The 16,175-nt window shown below is 55.1% G+C and overlaps 9 protein-coding genes across 9 annotated transcripts; 3 read left to right on the forward strand and 6 right to left on the reverse strand.

Annotated features, from left to right (window-relative positions):
• Positions 1-253: 253 nt before the first annotated feature.
• On the forward strand, positions 254-3,573 carry L226DRAFT_540689 (uncharacterized protein). The gene is made up of 17 exons (XM_067681925.1): positions 254-399; positions 453-462; positions 512-530; positions 578-926; positions 991-1,261; positions 1,315-1,419; positions 1,474-1,487; positions 1,550-1,634; positions 1,695-1,755; positions 1,817-1,855; positions 1,908-1,999; positions 2,050-2,217; positions 2,274-2,317; positions 2,368-2,417; positions 2,470-2,599; positions 2,653-3,360; positions 3,434-3,573. The coding sequence occupies exons 1-17, from the start codon at positions 289-291 to the stop codon at positions 3,530-3,532; spliced, it is 2,355 nt and encodes a 784-aa protein (XP_067528995.1). The 5' UTR covers positions 254-288; the 3' UTR covers positions 3,533-3,573.
• Positions 3,574-3,651: 78 nt separating this feature from the next.
• L226DRAFT_343113 (uncharacterized protein) lies at positions 3,652-4,494 on the forward strand. The gene is made up of 2 exons (XM_067674094.1): positions 3,652-4,186; positions 4,249-4,494. The coding sequence occupies exons 1-2, from the start codon at positions 3,857-3,859 to the stop codon at positions 4,411-4,413; spliced, it is 495 nt and encodes a 164-aa protein (XP_067528996.1). The 5' UTR covers positions 3,652-3,856; the 3' UTR covers positions 4,414-4,494.
• Positions 4,246-5,010, reverse strand: L226DRAFT_343240 (uncharacterized protein). Its single transcript, XM_067674095.1, has 2 exons — positions 4,347-5,010; positions 4,246-4,296 (listed from the first exon to the last, which is right to left on the reverse strand). Exon 1 carries the CDS (start codon positions 4,776-4,778, stop codon positions 4,410-4,412), a length of 369 nt encoding a protein of 122 aa, XP_067528997.1. The 5' UTR covers positions 4,779-5,010; the 3' UTR covers positions 4,246-4,296; positions 4,347-4,409.
• Positions 5,011-5,242: 232 nt separating this feature from the next.
• On the reverse strand, positions 5,243-7,618 carry L226DRAFT_473412 (kinase-like protein; the record flags this gene model as incomplete). Its single annotated transcript, XM_067676522.1, has 8 exons — positions 5,243-5,543; positions 5,608-5,744; positions 5,806-5,949; positions 6,011-6,347; positions 6,404-6,509; positions 6,560-6,656; positions 7,336-7,458; positions 7,520-7,618. 8 exons carry the CDS (start codon positions 7,616-7,618, stop codon positions 5,243-5,245), a joined length of 1,344 nt encoding a protein of 447 aa, XP_067528998.1.
• Positions 7,619-7,788: 170 nt separating this feature from the next.
• On the forward strand, positions 7,789-9,400 carry L226DRAFT_540692 (A1pp-domain-containing protein). Its single transcript, XM_067681926.1, has 10 exons — positions 7,789-7,965; positions 8,060-8,124; positions 8,211-8,222; positions 8,288-8,335; positions 8,400-8,463; positions 8,521-8,647; positions 8,769-8,876; positions 8,928-8,980; positions 9,038-9,280; positions 9,356-9,400. Exons 1-9 carry the CDS (start codon positions 7,844-7,846, stop codon positions 9,093-9,095), a joined length of 657 nt encoding a protein of 218 aa, XP_067528999.1. The 5' UTR covers positions 7,789-7,843; the 3' UTR covers positions 9,096-9,280; positions 9,356-9,400.
• Positions 9,401-10,657: 1,257 nt separating this feature from the next.
• L226DRAFT_343248 (uncharacterized protein) lies at positions 10,658-11,435 on the reverse strand. Its single transcript, XM_067674096.1, has one exon. It carries the CDS (start codon positions 11,206-11,208, stop codon positions 10,816-10,818), a length of 393 nt encoding a protein of 130 aa, XP_067529000.1. The 5' UTR covers positions 11,209-11,435; the 3' UTR covers positions 10,658-10,815.
• Positions 11,436-12,127: 692 nt separating this feature from the next.
• L226DRAFT_473403 (uncharacterized protein) lies at positions 12,128-13,164 on the reverse strand (the record flags this gene model as incomplete). Its single annotated transcript, XM_067676520.1, has 2 exons — positions 12,128-12,779; positions 12,836-13,164. The coding sequence occupies 2 exons, from the start codon at positions 13,162-13,164 to the stop codon at positions 12,128-12,130; spliced, it is 981 nt and encodes a 326-aa protein (XP_067529001.1).
• A 404-nt stretch (positions 13,165-13,568) lies between these two features.
• On the reverse strand, positions 13,569-15,425 carry L226DRAFT_576401 (uncharacterized protein; the record flags this gene model as incomplete). The annotated part of the gene is made up of 4 exons (XM_067685350.1): positions 13,569-13,630; positions 13,690-14,232; positions 14,289-15,335; positions 15,389-15,425. The coding sequence occupies 4 exons, from the start codon at positions 15,423-15,425 to the stop codon at positions 13,569-13,571; spliced, it is 1,689 nt and encodes a 562-aa protein (XP_067529002.1).
• A 258-nt stretch (positions 15,426-15,683) lies between these two features.
• On the reverse strand, positions 15,684-16,019 carry L226DRAFT_576402 (uncharacterized protein; the record flags this gene model as incomplete). Its single annotated transcript, XM_067685351.1, has 1 exon — positions 15,684-16,019. One exon carries the CDS (start codon positions 16,017-16,019, stop codon positions 15,684-15,686), a length of 336 nt encoding a protein of 111 aa, XP_067529003.1.
• Between the last annotated feature and the right edge of the window lie 156 nt (positions 16,020-16,175).

A 16,175-nucleotide genomic window follows, 5' to 3' on the forward strand; every position in this document is an offset into this window, starting at 1 on the left:
AAACCACTGGAGAGTCACTGGCAATTTACCATTACAATGACAGTTTCTCTTCATAAGTAGAAAATAACTTGAGGTTTTGAAAGCTTTCTAGTCCATTTTCCAGATGTCGCCGAGCTGAGGTAGCCTGAGGCACTGAGCAGGCATCTGAGCCTCCAGCCTGTTGCGCTGCGGAATTTGCCGGATACCACGTGAACACTACTGTTGTGACGCTCGGACTCGTCGCGAGAATTCGTTGCTCTGTTCCTCCTCACCTCTGTCCTCGAGTCCCGACGTCGACGAGATTCACGTATGGCTCACGATGGCGTCGACGAAGAGACGCGGCTCTTAGCTCCTGTCTCGGAGAACCTGGCTTCAATCAAGGTCTTCCCCCTGATCCCCAGCTTGAAGAAGGACGTCGTGGTGAGTATCGTCGGCTCAGCATGCATGGTTGATGGACAATAATGGATGTACAGCGGGACATAGGTATGGGATCTGTTCTCATATCGTGAAACATAGCTGAAGTGTTTCGCAGACACTGCACTAACGTGGGAGTAGGTGAACTACGCCCTCCCGTCTGCGTCCGCTAAATGCTTGGTAGGCAATTGACTGCCTCGGATATCAACTTTGCTATCATTCGGCCCCTGGTCTTCAAGTATGCGAAGCTGGACAACCTCGCCGTGGTCTACGCCTGCTTCGTCGTGCGCTCTCACTTCCTCTCCGAAGCCGAAGACAATCTCGCCTACTCTGGTGTACTTCTCTCTCGAGCGGCGGTCTGTGAGATCCTCGCCATGAAGCTCCTCGGAACCTTTGCATCCAGCCCCCTCCGCGTCGCGACGGTTTTGACTGCAAGCTGGAACCCCCTCGCCGGAGCGCCGGAACAGGTCATCAATGATGTTCGGAACATGGTTGGGGAGGACGGGACGTATGACCCGCAGTGTGCGCTCGAAGTCCGTATATCATGCACGTACGTTCGCTACTCCTCTAACGCGCATGCCTTGTATGGTATCGTAGATGGCCATTGCTACCGAATCCAAGGCATTCCTCGCATCCCCACTCGTACAGACGGTTGTAAACGACATCTACGCTGGCCGAATGGTCTTCTCCATGACCTCACACCGCTCAGTGCTTGCCGACAACTATAAGCCACGCAGCATTGAGGTATACGATGTAAGCAAAGCGCCGTTCCTAGACCACTACAGGTTGAGGGTGCCCCGTTATGGAGCGATACTGGAGTTCCTCAACTTTGCCCTGCTACTCACGACCTTCCTGCTCTGCTTGTCGAGTACGTGACACTTGTGTCCCCGGGAGGACCGCTCTCAGACTGATTCTTTACAGCGAAGGACCCAAATCACATGAATGGATTCGAACTGGTATTCATCGTATTCGCTTCTGCGTTTGCGCTTGAGGAGTATACAGCCTCTAAGGAACATGGCTGGACGAGTGAGTCTTCCACGAAGTGACATTACGATTGCACTGCTAATGTGCTGACCGTAGTCTACATCGCTAACGTGGGTGACTACTTTCTGGAATTAAAGTGAAGATACCTTGACTTGATGACGCACATCACCAGCTCTGGAATGTGTTCGACTCCTCTTTCATCGTCATTTTCCTTGTGTACCTCGCCTTCCGCATCAAGGGTCTGCATACAGGTGATGGTAAGCCTCCTACGACTCCATCCAAGTGATCGAGTTGTTTTGATTGACGTCTCGCGCTAGCGGATACCTGTGACTTCGCCTTCGACGTGCTCGCATGCGGAGCATGTATCCTATTCCCGCGGTATGTGTTCAAGCGCCATCTATGCGAAACGCAGAGTACTGACATACCCATACCCTGATAGCCTCGCATTCTTTGCGGTCTCTAACAACGTCGTGGTGCTGTACGTACCGCCCTCTTTGCGATGTTCGAATACGCCGACTAATGGCCCACAGTGCTCTGCGCGCGATGATGGCGGAGTTCCTCTTCTTCATAGGCATCGCAGCGATCTGCTTCTCCGGACTGCTCTTTACCTTGCACAGTCTCGGTACGTCGTGTGCGGCCCCTTTTCGCTCCTTTGCACTCACGCAGTCACAGCGGCCGACTCTGGCAAGTGGTCTGTGAAGAGTATTGCATGGCTCATGGTTCAGATCTGGTTCGGCAACACGTACCTGAGCTTTGCGCAGGCGGAGAGTTTCCACCCTATTTTCGGACCGGTGCTCATGACATGCTTTGCGGCGCTGTCGAACACGCTGCTGCTTACCAGTATGTGCAGCGTCTCTCCTCGTGCTGAGCTGGGCTCACATTCACTGTCTTCCTAGTCCTCATCTCCATCTTGTCTAACACGTTTGCGCGGATCGACGCGGTGAGTACTTCACGCCGATTGAAAGTTCTGACATTCTGACCTTCCTGCAGAATGCGAAACAAGAGTATCTGTTCCAGTATGCTATCACCACCATCGAAGGGTGAGTCTCAATCGCACCTCGTGACACAACGCGGTCTGACATGCCCATCCAGAGTCAAGGACTCGCTCTTCAGCTACCAGCCGCCATTCAACCTCCTTGCCTTCGTGATTCTCTGGCCGCTGAGCTTCGTCTTGACGCCGAGGGCGCTGCACTCAACGAACGTCTTCCTCATCAAAATCACGGTGAGCCTCGTCTCACCCAAGTTGCGCCTGACACTTCCTCACCCGCAGTGCAGTCGTTCCCGCAACTAATCATCATCGCCATCTACGAACGCTACCTCGCCCACGGCCAGAAGTGGCGCGAAGCGAGCTCCAGGCGCGCGCATAACCTGTACGCCAGCCTCTCCCGCAGCGTCAAGCACATGCCGATCCTCGACCTGCTCGGGTCGAGCTCCATGGACGTGCAGGAAGCGATCTTCGATATCGACCTGCACGGTGAGCTAGGGCTCTTCGACGACTCCGACAACGAGGATGAGGGCGCAGATTGGCCCACCTTGGAAGTGCCGTCGTCCGCCCCGGCCGCCCCAAGCGGGCTCGAAACCTCACGGTCGCACGAGTCGCTCAGGCATCGCCAGCCATCGCCTTTACGTCGCTCGGGCATGATAACGCCCCCGGAGAACATCCGGCGCACGACGAGCCTCTCGCTCTCTCCGCGGAAGACGCAGCGAACCCGGACGCGGAGCGCAGTTTCACCTGGGATGGCGTCGCCCTCAGGCTCCCCACGCCTGCGGGCCACTGCGTTGCCGGCCATTGTGCCCTCGAGCTCGACGGAGGTGCCGACTCTGGGCCCAAGGAGCCCGCTGGGGGCGCTGTTCGGTGCGAGGAGGGAGCGTGTCGCCTCAATGGCAGGGGTGGAGGCGAGCGTGAAGCGCGTGGAGGCGGTGGTGGAGGAGGTGAAGCGGATGCCTGTGAACAAGCTCAAGGACGAAATGAAGGAGCTTCAGGTGCGTTCCCGCGGAAAGTTGCCTTGTGCGTTGTGGACATTGACGGGCGTTGTTTCGTGGCTTCCTCTTACAGGACCGCCAAGCCAGGATTGAGAACTTGCTGTTGATGCTGACACGCGGTATGAGGAATGATACCGGACACCACTCGACGATTCGCCACGATTCTCTGTAACGACCGCCCAGACTCTGCATCGATGTTCATGTCTCCGTCGCACCATTACTCACACGGACTACTATTGCTGCTCTGTTCTTGTTTTCTGCAAGTCTTCTATACACACGAGTGACATTTAGACTTGTTGTCATGCAACGTCGAAGCCCCGGACCCTGAAGCTGAAAGTCAGAGAGGTCAGAGTCCCTTGTCCGGCGGTCCTCCGAGTCATTGCGTCCGCCGTACTCGCAACGATGCAACTAGCACGGGCTTGGATTCGGCACATGGCCCGTCTCCCCGGCATATCTCTCAAACTCAATCTCCAGCCCTTGTTCCGCCGGATCGTCAATGTGCCGTAGCCTCCCCGCTGGATCCTTCTGCCTTTGTCCTGCACGCACGCAACGGCTGTTTAACCTTCATGATCCTTGTTCCATGCACGTCGCACGTCGCTCGCATAGCAACTCCCGCTCTTTCTCCTCGGCGGAAGCATGCTATAACTCTGTGTCATCATATTGGCGTGCTCTCCCCGCTCGTGCTAGACTTCGAAAAGAACATTCTGAATCCCACCTCTCACGCGCACGGGTGCGAGGCAAGGCAGGGCGAGGCGCGTCCGCCTCGTGCCGCTTGGCCACGAGGTCCTCGATATGGTACTCCTTGTACTCAACGCATCCCAGTCGGGTATGTCTTGTCTCTATGTCTTGGACGTTCTCATATTCATCCTATTCGTAACTCGATCCTAGTGCGCAGCGCGGCCCGCAGCTGCACTTCCAGGCTGCTGCAGCGTCTCCCTAGCCTTCCCTGAGCTTGTTTGGGTTGGCAGATCGGAAGAAGCACTCACCGGAGTTCGGAAGAAGCGTCCGCATCTGTCGTCGTCTGGCACAAGCGCAAAGCCCGATGCGTACTAAATACATCCTGAATTCTTGGGACGCCGGGTCCGGGCGCGGGTGGGAAATTGGAATCGTGTTCCCGCCCTCTCTAACTCCCTGTGCCGCCGACGTCGTACGAGATGCAATGTATATGATATGTATAGACCGAGAGAGAAGAAGCGTGCGTGCCGAAGGTTGCCGTCAAGTGCATGCGGGAGAGTGATCCATGGGAGTGTGTATAAGCCAATGCAATGCATGTGCGCGGGTTGTAGTACAACAGAAATAGCGGGAGATGTACAGTAGAAGCAGATGTAAGGGAATCCATGCCATGCGCATACGATTCGACAACAGAGAAGGATAAGGGGCAAAGACAGAAAGACCCAGCCAAGTATAACTAGTAACATATCCAGGAGCACATCCAGCAGGCCCGATTAGACGAATGTAAACGTGTGCAACAGCCAGGCATAGCGCGGAGGAGCTAGCGATGGGCGGCGCAGGCGCGAAAGCAAAATTATCCGAACCAAAGGAGAAGAGGAAGCGCAAAAAAGATGTAAGGGAGGTATGAAGAGACGGCGAGGGGGATCGCGAGGGGATAAGAATCCATAATACAGAATTAGTCGTTAATGATAAGTAGGCATGCATGCGAGAATGAGAGTGCCAGATGTATGACGATGCTGATGAGGGATGAGAGTAGCGAGAGGTGGGTGGTGGGGAAGGGGTGTGGATGGATGGTATGCGCAGTCCAGATGGATTCACGAGGAACGAAGTGAGTAAGAGGGAGAGGGACATTTCCGGATCCAGCAGAGTCCGCACGAACGAATGCAATAAGTCATGTATCACAGTCATAGGGATGTGAAGCCGAGGGCCATCATGACCCCTCCGCAGAGCTGCGCTCCTCGTGGCTCTCGTGCACACTGACGGATGGGATAGGCTGGTGGGTGGGCATATATAGACTCTGCCGATGGGGCATGTGGTGCGCGTCGTCTTCGTTAATCGGCGAGTTGGGGCGGGAGTGATCAACCCATGTCGACGTGGGTACGAGAGTGTTCGTCGTTGACTGGATTATCTCGGACGCCTCGGACTCTTCCGGGTGCACCACGTTAGTGATCGGCTGGTTGTGGGGGTAGTACGACATCCGCTTGTTCTTTGAGAAGTCGTATATTGTGAATCTGGGTGTCACAAGTCAACATCTGCGGACAAACGGTTATAGAGGGTAGGGAATAGAATACGCACTGCTCCTCGAGTTGCCTCAGCTCGGGCTTCATCTTCTCGAGGTCGGGGTTCTGTTTCCGCTTCGAGTGCGTCAACGGCTTCTCGACCATAAGGAATTCGTCAAGCTCGTGCGAGACGTCAAAGTTCGCCTTCTTCATCTGTCGAGAGAATGGGGGTCAGCGTTAGGTCGAGGTCGAGGTCGAAGGGCCATATACGCACATCTGGTACGAATGGCGGCTGCGCCTCCTTGTTCTCCAAGGTGTCCCAGTCGATCTTCTTGAGCCACGGGTGCTTCCGGACGTCCTCGATCCCGAGGTCCTTATCTCTGCACCCGAGACGTGTCTTCGTATTCCGGTCGAGGAGCTATTATTGGCATCCCGCATCAGCATGTCCGTCGGGTCCACCAATAGGACAATGGACGCACCCCGAGGAGGAACTGCTGTCCCTCTTTACTGCACTTCTCCTTCGCGCTCGACGGGAAACGCACGCTATCTTTCAGGATTGAATGCTTCATCTTCTCCGCCGTGCGTCCGTCAAAGGGTCGTCTGTGGAACAAAAGCTCCCAAGCAACGACGCCCAGACTCCACCAGTCGCATTGCCACGAGTAGCCCAGCCGGCCAATGACTTCGGGCGCCATATATGCCATACTCCCGGCGACGCTCGTGTGTAAGCGGCGTTCGGAGTAGTGAATGGCGACGTTAAAGTCGGTGATATGAGCGTGACCCATCGCGTCCAGGAGGATGTTATCCGGTTTCAGGTCTCTGTGGCGGACAAGGATATCAGAAAGCATTCCACACCGGCGCCAAGGTTTACGTACCGGTGGATGATTCGCTGTTTATGCAAATACTCGAGCGCTGAGGAGAGTTCGGCCATCCAGAACTTTACGACAGTCTCCGGGATATATCGTAGTCGCTCCAAGTGGACTGCAGAGGAGTCAGTGTGGCGGACTAGACGTGAGTTAGTAGATACATACACCGAAGGTCTCCTCCGAGCATCAAGTCGAGGACGAAGAAGCAGTTCTCGTCATCTTGGAATGCATAACGCAAGTTCACGACGAATGGGTGGTCAATCTGTCAAGATGACGGCGTCAGTTCTCTCCGTGCAGGACGCGTGCTGACTGAATGATAGCAAATGAGTGAGCCGCTGGGTCTACGGTTGCAGGAACAGCTTCTGAATGACCCTAGAATAGCCTCCCACGCAAGCAATAGTGTGGCCTGTCCGTTGACCCGAATCGGAGCTGGGAGTAGACACGTCCCACAACCTACCGCCATCTGAGACAGCAGATATGCTCGATAGGACAGATACTTGGGCATTTCGTCGGCGTCCAGGCTCGCCCGAGCGAACGCTCGGCGCCTATAGTGAGAACAGAAGCGATGCACGATGTCGACATTGCAGCGCGCCGTCGGCCCAAATGAAAGACAGCATGGAACTTTTCCTCCGATGCGCCGCGCTTACACCGCCTCCCTCGGGATCAGTGCGTCTGCACACGAGGGAGCAGTCGCGAACGTCGGGGAGCGTTCAGAGGGGAGTGGAAGCCGTCCGTATGGCGGTTCGCAGCAGGCGCGGGGGCAAGGAAGCTTCTTGTGGCGTATTCCAGTGCTCCCGTCCTATCGCATGCGGCGTAGCCGTTGGAAACATGCCGGGTCGGAGGTGGACGGCGAGGGAATAGAGGGGAACGAAGGGGGGAAGTTGGTCTTGCCAGCGAGACAGACTGCATCCGCGCGACCCGAAGACCTGAGGAATACTCACCTCCTCCAGTAATCTACGCTCCTGGATGATGTTCGCGACTGCCTTCTGTTTGATGCACTTGGCCTTGTCGATGTACTTGAGTGCGTAGAGCTTCTTTGACTTCTTGTGCTCTACGACTCTGACCTGCGCGCGAGAGAGCAACGAAGGGGGTGAGAAGGGCCCGCACGAGACAGGGCGGGCATACCTTGCCGAAGGCGCCCTTGCCTACGGCGCGGTGGAGGTCGAAGTGGTAGAGGTCGATGTCGCCATCGAAGTTGACGGGGTCTGAGCAGCAATTTCCCATGAGCGGGATCTGGAGGAGAAGGGGGCAGGAGGAGGAGGACCTTGGGCTTTTGTCGTGGAAGTACAAAACAGACCATATACTTCCAAGTGCCCTCAGGGCGACCACGCAAGGCGCCCATCCGGGGAAGGCGACGGCGGTGCCTTGACTCCAGATCAGGAAACTCCCCTCATATCCCCGTCCACATCTCGCTAACCCCCTCTGCCACTCGCATCCATCCTCTCCGCCATGTCCGTCGCCCTCACGAAGATCCCTACCATCCGCGAGCTCTACAAAGCCGGCGTGCTCAAGGCCGTCGACGCCGCCAAGCACGCTCCGAACCCTGCCCTCCTCGACCGGGTCTCGCTGTAGTGCGTTTGACAGATATGAATCGGCATCTGCGGCTGATTGACCCGCCGTTGTCCCATCTTGGTTGCCCTTTCCGCGATCCGCGTGCCTCCCCAGTCAAGGCGACATCACCAGATTGGAGGTTGATAGCATTGTCAATGCTGCCAACCGCAGTCTCCTCGGTGGGTCCGCTCCATTAACGTCTTTCTACTCCGAGTACATGAACTCCGGCGTCCCCCTCGCAACGTGTTTGTATTTGTGCGGACAGGCGGCGGAGGCGGTAAGTTTCTATACCTGTCCCACCCTTTCATTTCCGTGAGCAGACGCGTGCATCCGTCCTTGTAGTCGACGGCGCCATACATGCTGCCGCCGGACCTTCTCTTCTCGAAGAGTGTGAGTGCTTCCGAACACTTGCCATCTTTGATGGACAAGGCCGCATTGACCGCGGTCCGCCCAGGTCGAACGCTTAACGGCTGCGACACGGGAGATGCAAAGATCACCAAGGGCTATGATCTCCCATCGTATGTGTCGTGATCTGCAAGGGGGTGATGTGTGCTGACGATCCACTCGCGGCCCAGTCTCCATGTAATCCACACCGTGGGGCCGATATATTCATCATCCAACGTCGAGGAGAAGGCACAGCAGCTCGCGTCATGCTATCAAACGAGCCTCCAGCTCGCTGTCAAGCACTCCCTGAAACACATCGTAAGTCTCCACCACGGGCATCCCTCTAATATCTATGTATCCACTGGGTACAAAGTGTGATGCCCCGGTGACTGAAGCCCGTTCCGCGCAACTGACCCGAGCCTCTCTGATATCTCTGTAGGCCTTCCCGTCCATATCCACCGGAATATACGGTTACCCTGTCAAGGACGCCACACACATTGCACTCGACGTCGTCAGGAAGTTCTTGGACACCGAAGACGGTACCAAGGTAGGTTCGTTGCCTTTGGGAGTCCGAGCTTCTCACATCATGACATACTAGCTCGAGCGGACGATCTTTGTCGTCTGGAGCGACGCCGACAAGGCAGTATATGAGTAAGCACATTTTCTTCATACAGTTCTTGAGAATTGATCCAGGTCACATCGGTCTAGATCACTGATTCCATACTACTTCCCGCCCGAGCGGGAAAGCAAGGAGGAAAGCTCTTAGTCGTCCGCAAACCATTGTGCATGTACCGCCTCGATCTGTGTACCGATAGCTCCAGTGGAACATCCACGACGTCCATGAATACAGCTCAGGTGCGACTCACACTTTGTCATCCTCACCAATACCAAGACTACGAGAAGACTGGGCGGAGGGTATTCATCCTCTGCTCTGATATGAGTCTATCAAAGGTGAATGTCATGATTTCTCATTGAATACGATCGCTCGAAGAGAGTTGCTGACCGACATTCATCATGGGCGCGCAGATTCCTACGATGTCGAGTTACTCAATTCATTCTGCGTGGGCTCCGAGTAAACTGAATGTCCTCCTCGCGCGTTGGAGCGGGACCAATGTCTGTGCCTGATGTGACGAGATTTGCCTTCGGCGTTCATGCTAGAAGCCTCAGCCAAGACGCATGTCTTCACAAGATGGCGAATGACCACGCTTCCTGGGCAACATTCTTTGACTAAAAGTTACCACTCAGTTTCGACATTGATCCTCGGTCTTATCCATGCTCGCAATGAAGGAGGAGTCCAGGAAACAACTCAGAGTCTGCCCGCCGGCCCGGGACGGCCCCGCCAGCCGCGCAGCCTACTTCCTGCGAGGGACGTTTGGGAGAGACAGGTCAGAACGTCCTCGTCGTGGGAGTTGTCCTCCACGGCCTCCCTCGCTACGTTCTGTGCAATAGGTGGGTTTGACGAGGACCTCTCCGTATCCAACGCTGATGAATCTGTTGATTGGTCGCGGATCCATCTTGTTCGGGTGAGTGTCCCGCGCTCGGTCACACCGGACATCACATCACTTAACCATATGTCGGTCTTCGCGCGCTGCATACACAGCTACAGTATGGCAGTTGATTCCTGCGACCGTCCATGACCTAGCGAATGCTGACAGCACCCGAGCGATATCACATCAGCAATCCTGGCAACTTCGACAGCTTGTCTGGAACGGTGGTAGTCACGTTCACAGGCGGATGCTTCTTTGGTGCTGCGGGTGCTGGATGGTAAGCACGGACACTGCTCATTAGTTCTATTTGCGGCTATTGATCACAGCGCCGTAAGACGAACGACAAGCTAGGCCAAATGCTTCAGGTCGATGTACAAGGCGTTTAGCCTCTCTCGCTGCTTGTTCAGGGTATCTACCGCGCTCTTGTTCCGATCAATGACTTAATGTGAGTGCTTGCATTCTTTCAATAGCCATCGGTGGCTGAGACGAGTGCTGACGGCCATAACAGCTTCATTCACCTTATCCTGGATACGGTCGGCAAAAATTGAAACCGCTGCTGGGAGCTTCGATGCTGATCTACCCCGTCCTGACGGCCATCGTTCCGAGCTTCCCGCCGGACGAGTCCACGAAGCCAGGCTGCGCAGAGTGGACATCGCTATGATATACTTGATTCGCGGGTGCATGATGATGACCCGAAGTGGTTCAATAATAGCGACGTGACAAGAACGCAGAAGGAAACTGTAGGTCTTGATAGCATAGCTTCGTCATGGTGTTGGTAGTAGCTCCGTTACATGCATGAGAATGATGACCCCATCGTGTCTTCGAGACCTAGCGTGACGAGATCAGATTCATGATCCGTCACCTGTCGTCCAAAGAAAGGACTTCCTCCTCCTCCTCATTGATGACATCGACATCGCGCTCGGAGCGGAGAGCACTCGCTTTGGGATGCTCATGTCCCTGGGTAGTAGTAAAAGGTTGCGGGCCTAGAACCAATAACAATCATTGACAACTCGAAAGCAGAGAACAAGTTCGACACATTGACGTACCAAACTCTGCGATCCAGTATCCGCTTTCCCCTTCCGGTCTTTTGAGGCCCAGAAACCAGGTATTCCCTGCCAATAAGTCCGCCCTACGCATTCCAGCACGGATCTTAACCCCATGTTTGAAGCGTTGCCGCCGGTCGCTGCGCTTGCCGCGTACGGGGCTTTCCGTGGACGCCTCCATGTCATCTTCGCCGAGCGTCCTTTGAAGATCTTCATACAAAGCCTCGAAGACATCTTGAACGCGGACCACGTCCTTGTCGATGCGCGAGACATGAATGCGCCACTTAGGGAAGGCGTGGTACTGTATGACCATACTGTGAAGTGGTGGCACCGAAACTTCACGCTGCATGAGTTTGTAAACCTCCGAGGAGGAAAGCGACGGTGAACGCGTGAAGGGGGGTGCGGCCGAATAGTCGTTGATAGTTATTTTCCCGATCGGCTCAGTGACATCGAAGCAAACTTGGAGGGTGCGGTTCGTGGCTTGAGCTAGCGGGGGACAGAGCTGCCAATGAAGCTTGATTTCGTCCGTGTAAGGAGGCGAGAGTGAAGACGGTGTAGGTTCATAAGGCCTACTACCTAACGAACGATGTTAAGGACCGTTCTTCTTAGACATAGACGGTAGACACTTACTGTCATCTCCACCCGCATATTTCCACCTGGTCTGGACGGGGACCTGATATGGAGTGGATGGTCGTACTAAAGAGAGTGCGGGTACTTCTGAGTAATCGGCCTGTTGTTTCACGTTCTTCCGAGTTGATCCTCCGTCATTATCAACCTTGGAAAGGGGGTATTCAGGAAGTTTCAAAGGCTTCTGTTTGGATCGAGTCGAGGGAACAACTCTGACATGCGTATCCGAAGACGCCGGTCCTGATATTGATCCCACTAAAGCGGTCCAAATCAGAGAACGTTTACAATGTGATCAACAACCATCAGCCACATACCGCCTTCTTCGTTCACGAATACCGGAGGAGAAAGGTCTTCCAAAGCAAGTTCAAAGTCTTCCGGGTATTTTTCGTCCTGAAGTGTAGCTCAATTCAGTGACTTGTGAGCGGCAACAAGCGGAGGACTACATACCGCAAAGAGCACCATCCAGTCCTCGTCAGAAGCGCAAGCATAATTTGCTGCAGAGTGCTATTGACATCCAGATCAGTCAAACCATCAATGATCAAGCCAGCTGCGACTTTGCTATTCACCGATAGAACATAGTCCAAGATGCAGTCCACAGGGTCAAAGACCTGCGTGCGAGTACGACAAGTAAGTTTGTGGATTTATGGGGAGTACATTCGCCCGCCCCCTACCTCGTCGTATCCCCAGTCATTTGACTCTGGCTCCGCCACGAGTGGCGTGCCTGTGAGTGAAAAGGATTCCTCGTCATCTGGACCCTCGGGCAACTGATGAGGGCCTGCGGCTGCTCGCAAGACTTGAGGTCGCCACCACCTCCGGCTCTTCATCTTGTAGAAGTTGAGGAAGATGCTCTGGTCATGGTGCATGTTTCCGAGGGAAAGTCCGGTCTCTTCGGTCCAGTCAGCGACTCGCTCGTACGGGCCAGTACGGGCGAAGACCGATGCATCCATGCAGCGTGTCATAGAGACCCGGAACTCCCCAGAGAGAGAAGGGGCGAAGCAACCGCCACCAATAACGAGCTCGCCGTCGGAAGAGCTGTTACTGAAAGCCGTCTCTGCCCATATGGACGTCTTGGTGAAACCGGAGACGAAGATGATGTCCTTCTCCTCTAAGCCAACGCCAAGCGAGTCGTTTGCGAACTCACACCACCGTGACAAGTGGGCGAGGATGTATTTCTGTATGTGGAGGCGGCAATCAAGGAGCGTCTTGTGCGCGGGTGCTTTGAGCATCAACAGCGCGCCCGATGCATCGCTGCATCGATAACGGATGCCTGCAGATGCAGATGCACCGACTCCACTGCATGGTTATCCTTCAGTGAGACAGCTATATTATCATGACGATTCACCGCTCACCTGTCTGCTGATGTGCCCACGGAAACCGATATAGCCTGGAGACTTCTGCTGTACAGTTGAGACTGTGTGATGTGATTCGGTCGACGGATGATCGTCGATTCGGGAGGGCGGAAGACCTCGAACCCAAGAGGGACTCCTCTTTGTGCATTGATGGGGTCGTCCGCATTGCTCATCGCATTGAACAAGAAGCAGAAGTACCCATCTCGGAAGTATCCGACATCGCCTAGATGGACCTCACCGAAGTCGGGACTTGGCTCCGGACCCCACATGGGTAGTCCGTGACCCAGGTGTAGAAGCTGCTGGGCGTAGATATCGTGGGCTGTCGTCATGGTCGGGAGAATCAATGGATGTGCAGTCACGTCCATGATATGGACAGGAGGCCTGGGAAGAAGGGCGCACGAGGCACCGCAAGCTGTGACACAGCCTCACGGCGTCCCGCTGGTCTGTTACAACTTGAAGTCTGTATATATAGTTCGCTGGAAGCGAAGCAGATGAGCGGCATGAAAACGACACAAACCCAGTAAGGGCCCTATGAGCGAACGGCGCCAGTACCCTGGACGGTCAGATAATGACTCCGGGCGCGGAGGAGGATTCCGCGGACAGCTTCGCACCTGGAACGTAAGGGTGCTGTGATATTTCTCTGTAATGAAACTCTGAGGACATGGATACGCTTCAAAGACAGAGGTCATGCATAGATGTGACTCAATTGGATACAAGCAGCAGCTGTTACCCCCTATAGGATGTAACCCGCTCCCGGTAGTTCCCAACTGGGATTCTGCTTGAAGCTGTATCGCACTGTGGAAATTCGAAATGAGCTAAGCACAACTGCCTGTAGATCAAAGTAGAAGGCCTACGCAAGACAGACTGGCCAGCATTGTACGCGTAGCCGTAGAACCGCTCGTTGTGGTACGCCGAGGTAGGCCACTTCCGATATCTAGATTCTTCTTCGTCGATGTCGTCGGGGTTCTCTTCATCCTCATCTTCGTCCTCGTTCTCTTCTTCCTCTGCAGCGACATCGTCATCGGATTGTGCATCAGGTCCGTCTTTCTCGTCGCCACCACTGGTGTTGTCCTCGTTCCCTGGTCCGTGAGACTGGTCGTCGGCAGTAGTCGAGTCGCCTGGCGCTTGCACGGCTGCCTGGGCTTTCTGGTACGCCTCTGCTTCCTCCCTAGCGGCCTTCCACGTTGCCCAGCGCGGTATCTTTGCTTGTCGATACTTCTTAGGACCCATGGTGAAAGCGCCGTCGCGATCAGTGGACGCGATCAACGTCGTCCTCCGGTCATCCCACAACAGGTGGGAGACGGCGTTGTTTCCAGTTGAGAGCTCATAGACACACGCACGGGCGCGGATGTCCCACAATCTGATCTGCGCCGTGCGCTCGCCACCTGTGAACAACGCTGAACGATGCGTGCCAATCAGACATCTGTGTAGAGCAAGATAGGTGGTGACGTACTAGGAATCCCATCGGGATGGATCCACACAATGCCTGCGCAGGCGTCACTCTGCGCCCCAGTGTCGAAAGTCAGGACGGGTAATGGGCGGCGGACGTCGAACATCCGCGCAAAGCCGTCCGCGCCCGCCGTCCAAAAGACGTTGGGCTCGTTCGGGCTCGTCGCGAACTTCTCCGCATCGTGCCCGTGGCCGAGGTACCTCGTCACCCTGCGCCCGCCATGCTCGATGTCAATCGCAACGCACGAGAAGCCTTCCGTGGACCGCATGCGCTCTGCGCAGAGCAAGAGGCCTGTAGGCTGATGCCAGTGACACACCGCAGGCTGGTACTCGGGGTCGTCTGCGAAGGCAACGATGGAGGTTGCCTTGCTTCCGCTTGACTGCTCGATGTCCTTCGAGTCTGCATCGCGCCAGCTGTTGTCTGTGTTGACTTTACCCTCGCCAATGAGTTTTCCGGGATTATCCTGGTGGGTCTCGAGGGTGTCCAAGTTCCACAACGCCGCCTTGCCCTTCCCAGCGCGTAGGAGACGACCGCCAGGCAAAACCACAAGCGGGCCATCGTACTCGCGTTCCGAATTCATTGTGTGGACGTTCGGTAGCCTGTCCTCTGCGTCTAGACTCCATCGAAAAGACTTGATGCGGTCGTGGTCAGCAAGGAAGATGAGGGTACGCTCATCGTCCATCGCGAGCTCGTGCGCGACGTTCGACAAGCCAGGATCCCGGCGTACTCCAGAGAGCCTCTCCGATCCGTCCTCGTCGTCTTTGACGAAGCGAAGGATGCGCAGGACCGGATCGCGCGACTTGTAGCCGCCCGCGGCGGCCATAGCAATCACCGAGCCATCGGAAGACATCGTCATCGCGGAGGGAGCAGACAATGCATCTTGCTTGACTTCTGCGCGCGCTTGGTATATGAGTTGTGCGCGAGGGGTGGAATCGGTTACATTGATGAGGATCCCGGATCGGAAGCGAGAGAGCCGTGTCGTGAGGGGATGAGGTCGTGGGGACTTGGGCCAAGACGCCGTCTTCGCGAACTTCGGCAGCGCAGGACGTTCTATGAATATTTTGATTATGAATTAGGTCCTGCCAACAATCGGGCCCACTTACCAGCGCCGGGATACAAGAATTGAGTATAGAATGACATGAATGCTTCAATGATGTCGGAACCTGTAAGTTGAGGTCAAGTCAGAAGCGGCGATCACATCATAATGAAGAAAGGTATATCGCGAGCTGTAAGTCGTCGCAGTTGGATGGTCCTGTACATAGCATCGTTCGCTGGTCTCCGAGGTAGCTAGTGGCGCCTGCAGTAAGCAGAGTCTGTGTGGCTCCAAAACAGCCTCAGGTTCCAGGGTAACAGGTAATGATTGATACGAGGATGTCGAGGAACTGTAGAAAGATAATATCAGAGGGACTTGCCTGCCATCTTAAGGGAGTCTTCAACGACAGGATAGTCATCGGAATAGGCGAAACAGCGGAGATGTTCTTTGTATAGCCCGTCTTCCGAGTACGCGAACTTGAGTAGCCTCTCAAGGACGGTGTAAGCCTTTTCGATTACCGCTGGTAGCTCAGGAGTGAACTTCTTCTCTGCGTCTCGCACGACATCGCATATGTCGCGGAGCATCTTCATGAATTTTTTGTTCTCCCGGTCGTTTTCCTCTAGAGCGTTGATTTCTACCATCACCTCGAATTGTTGCTCTATCCCGTCTAGATGATTGAACCATGGTCCCGTTCGAGCCATAATAGCGTTGACGTTCAGTGATCGTGGTGGTTGGCAGGAAATGAGCGCGATTTGCCGTGGCGCCCGGCTACTACATTCCCGCGTGGCCGTGCCGGCTCGGCCCGGGCAAGCACATCTCTGGAAGTTCGCATACTGTAACCTCCAGTTCATGAAATC

Source organism: Lentinus tigrinus, assembly GCF_003813185.1.
Source record: "Lentinus tigrinus ALCF2SS1-7 unplaced genomic scaffold L226scaffold_63, whole genome shotgun sequence".
Lineage (NCBI taxonomy): Eukaryota > Fungi > Basidiomycota > Agaricomycetes > Polyporales > Polyporaceae > Lentinus > Lentinus tigrinus.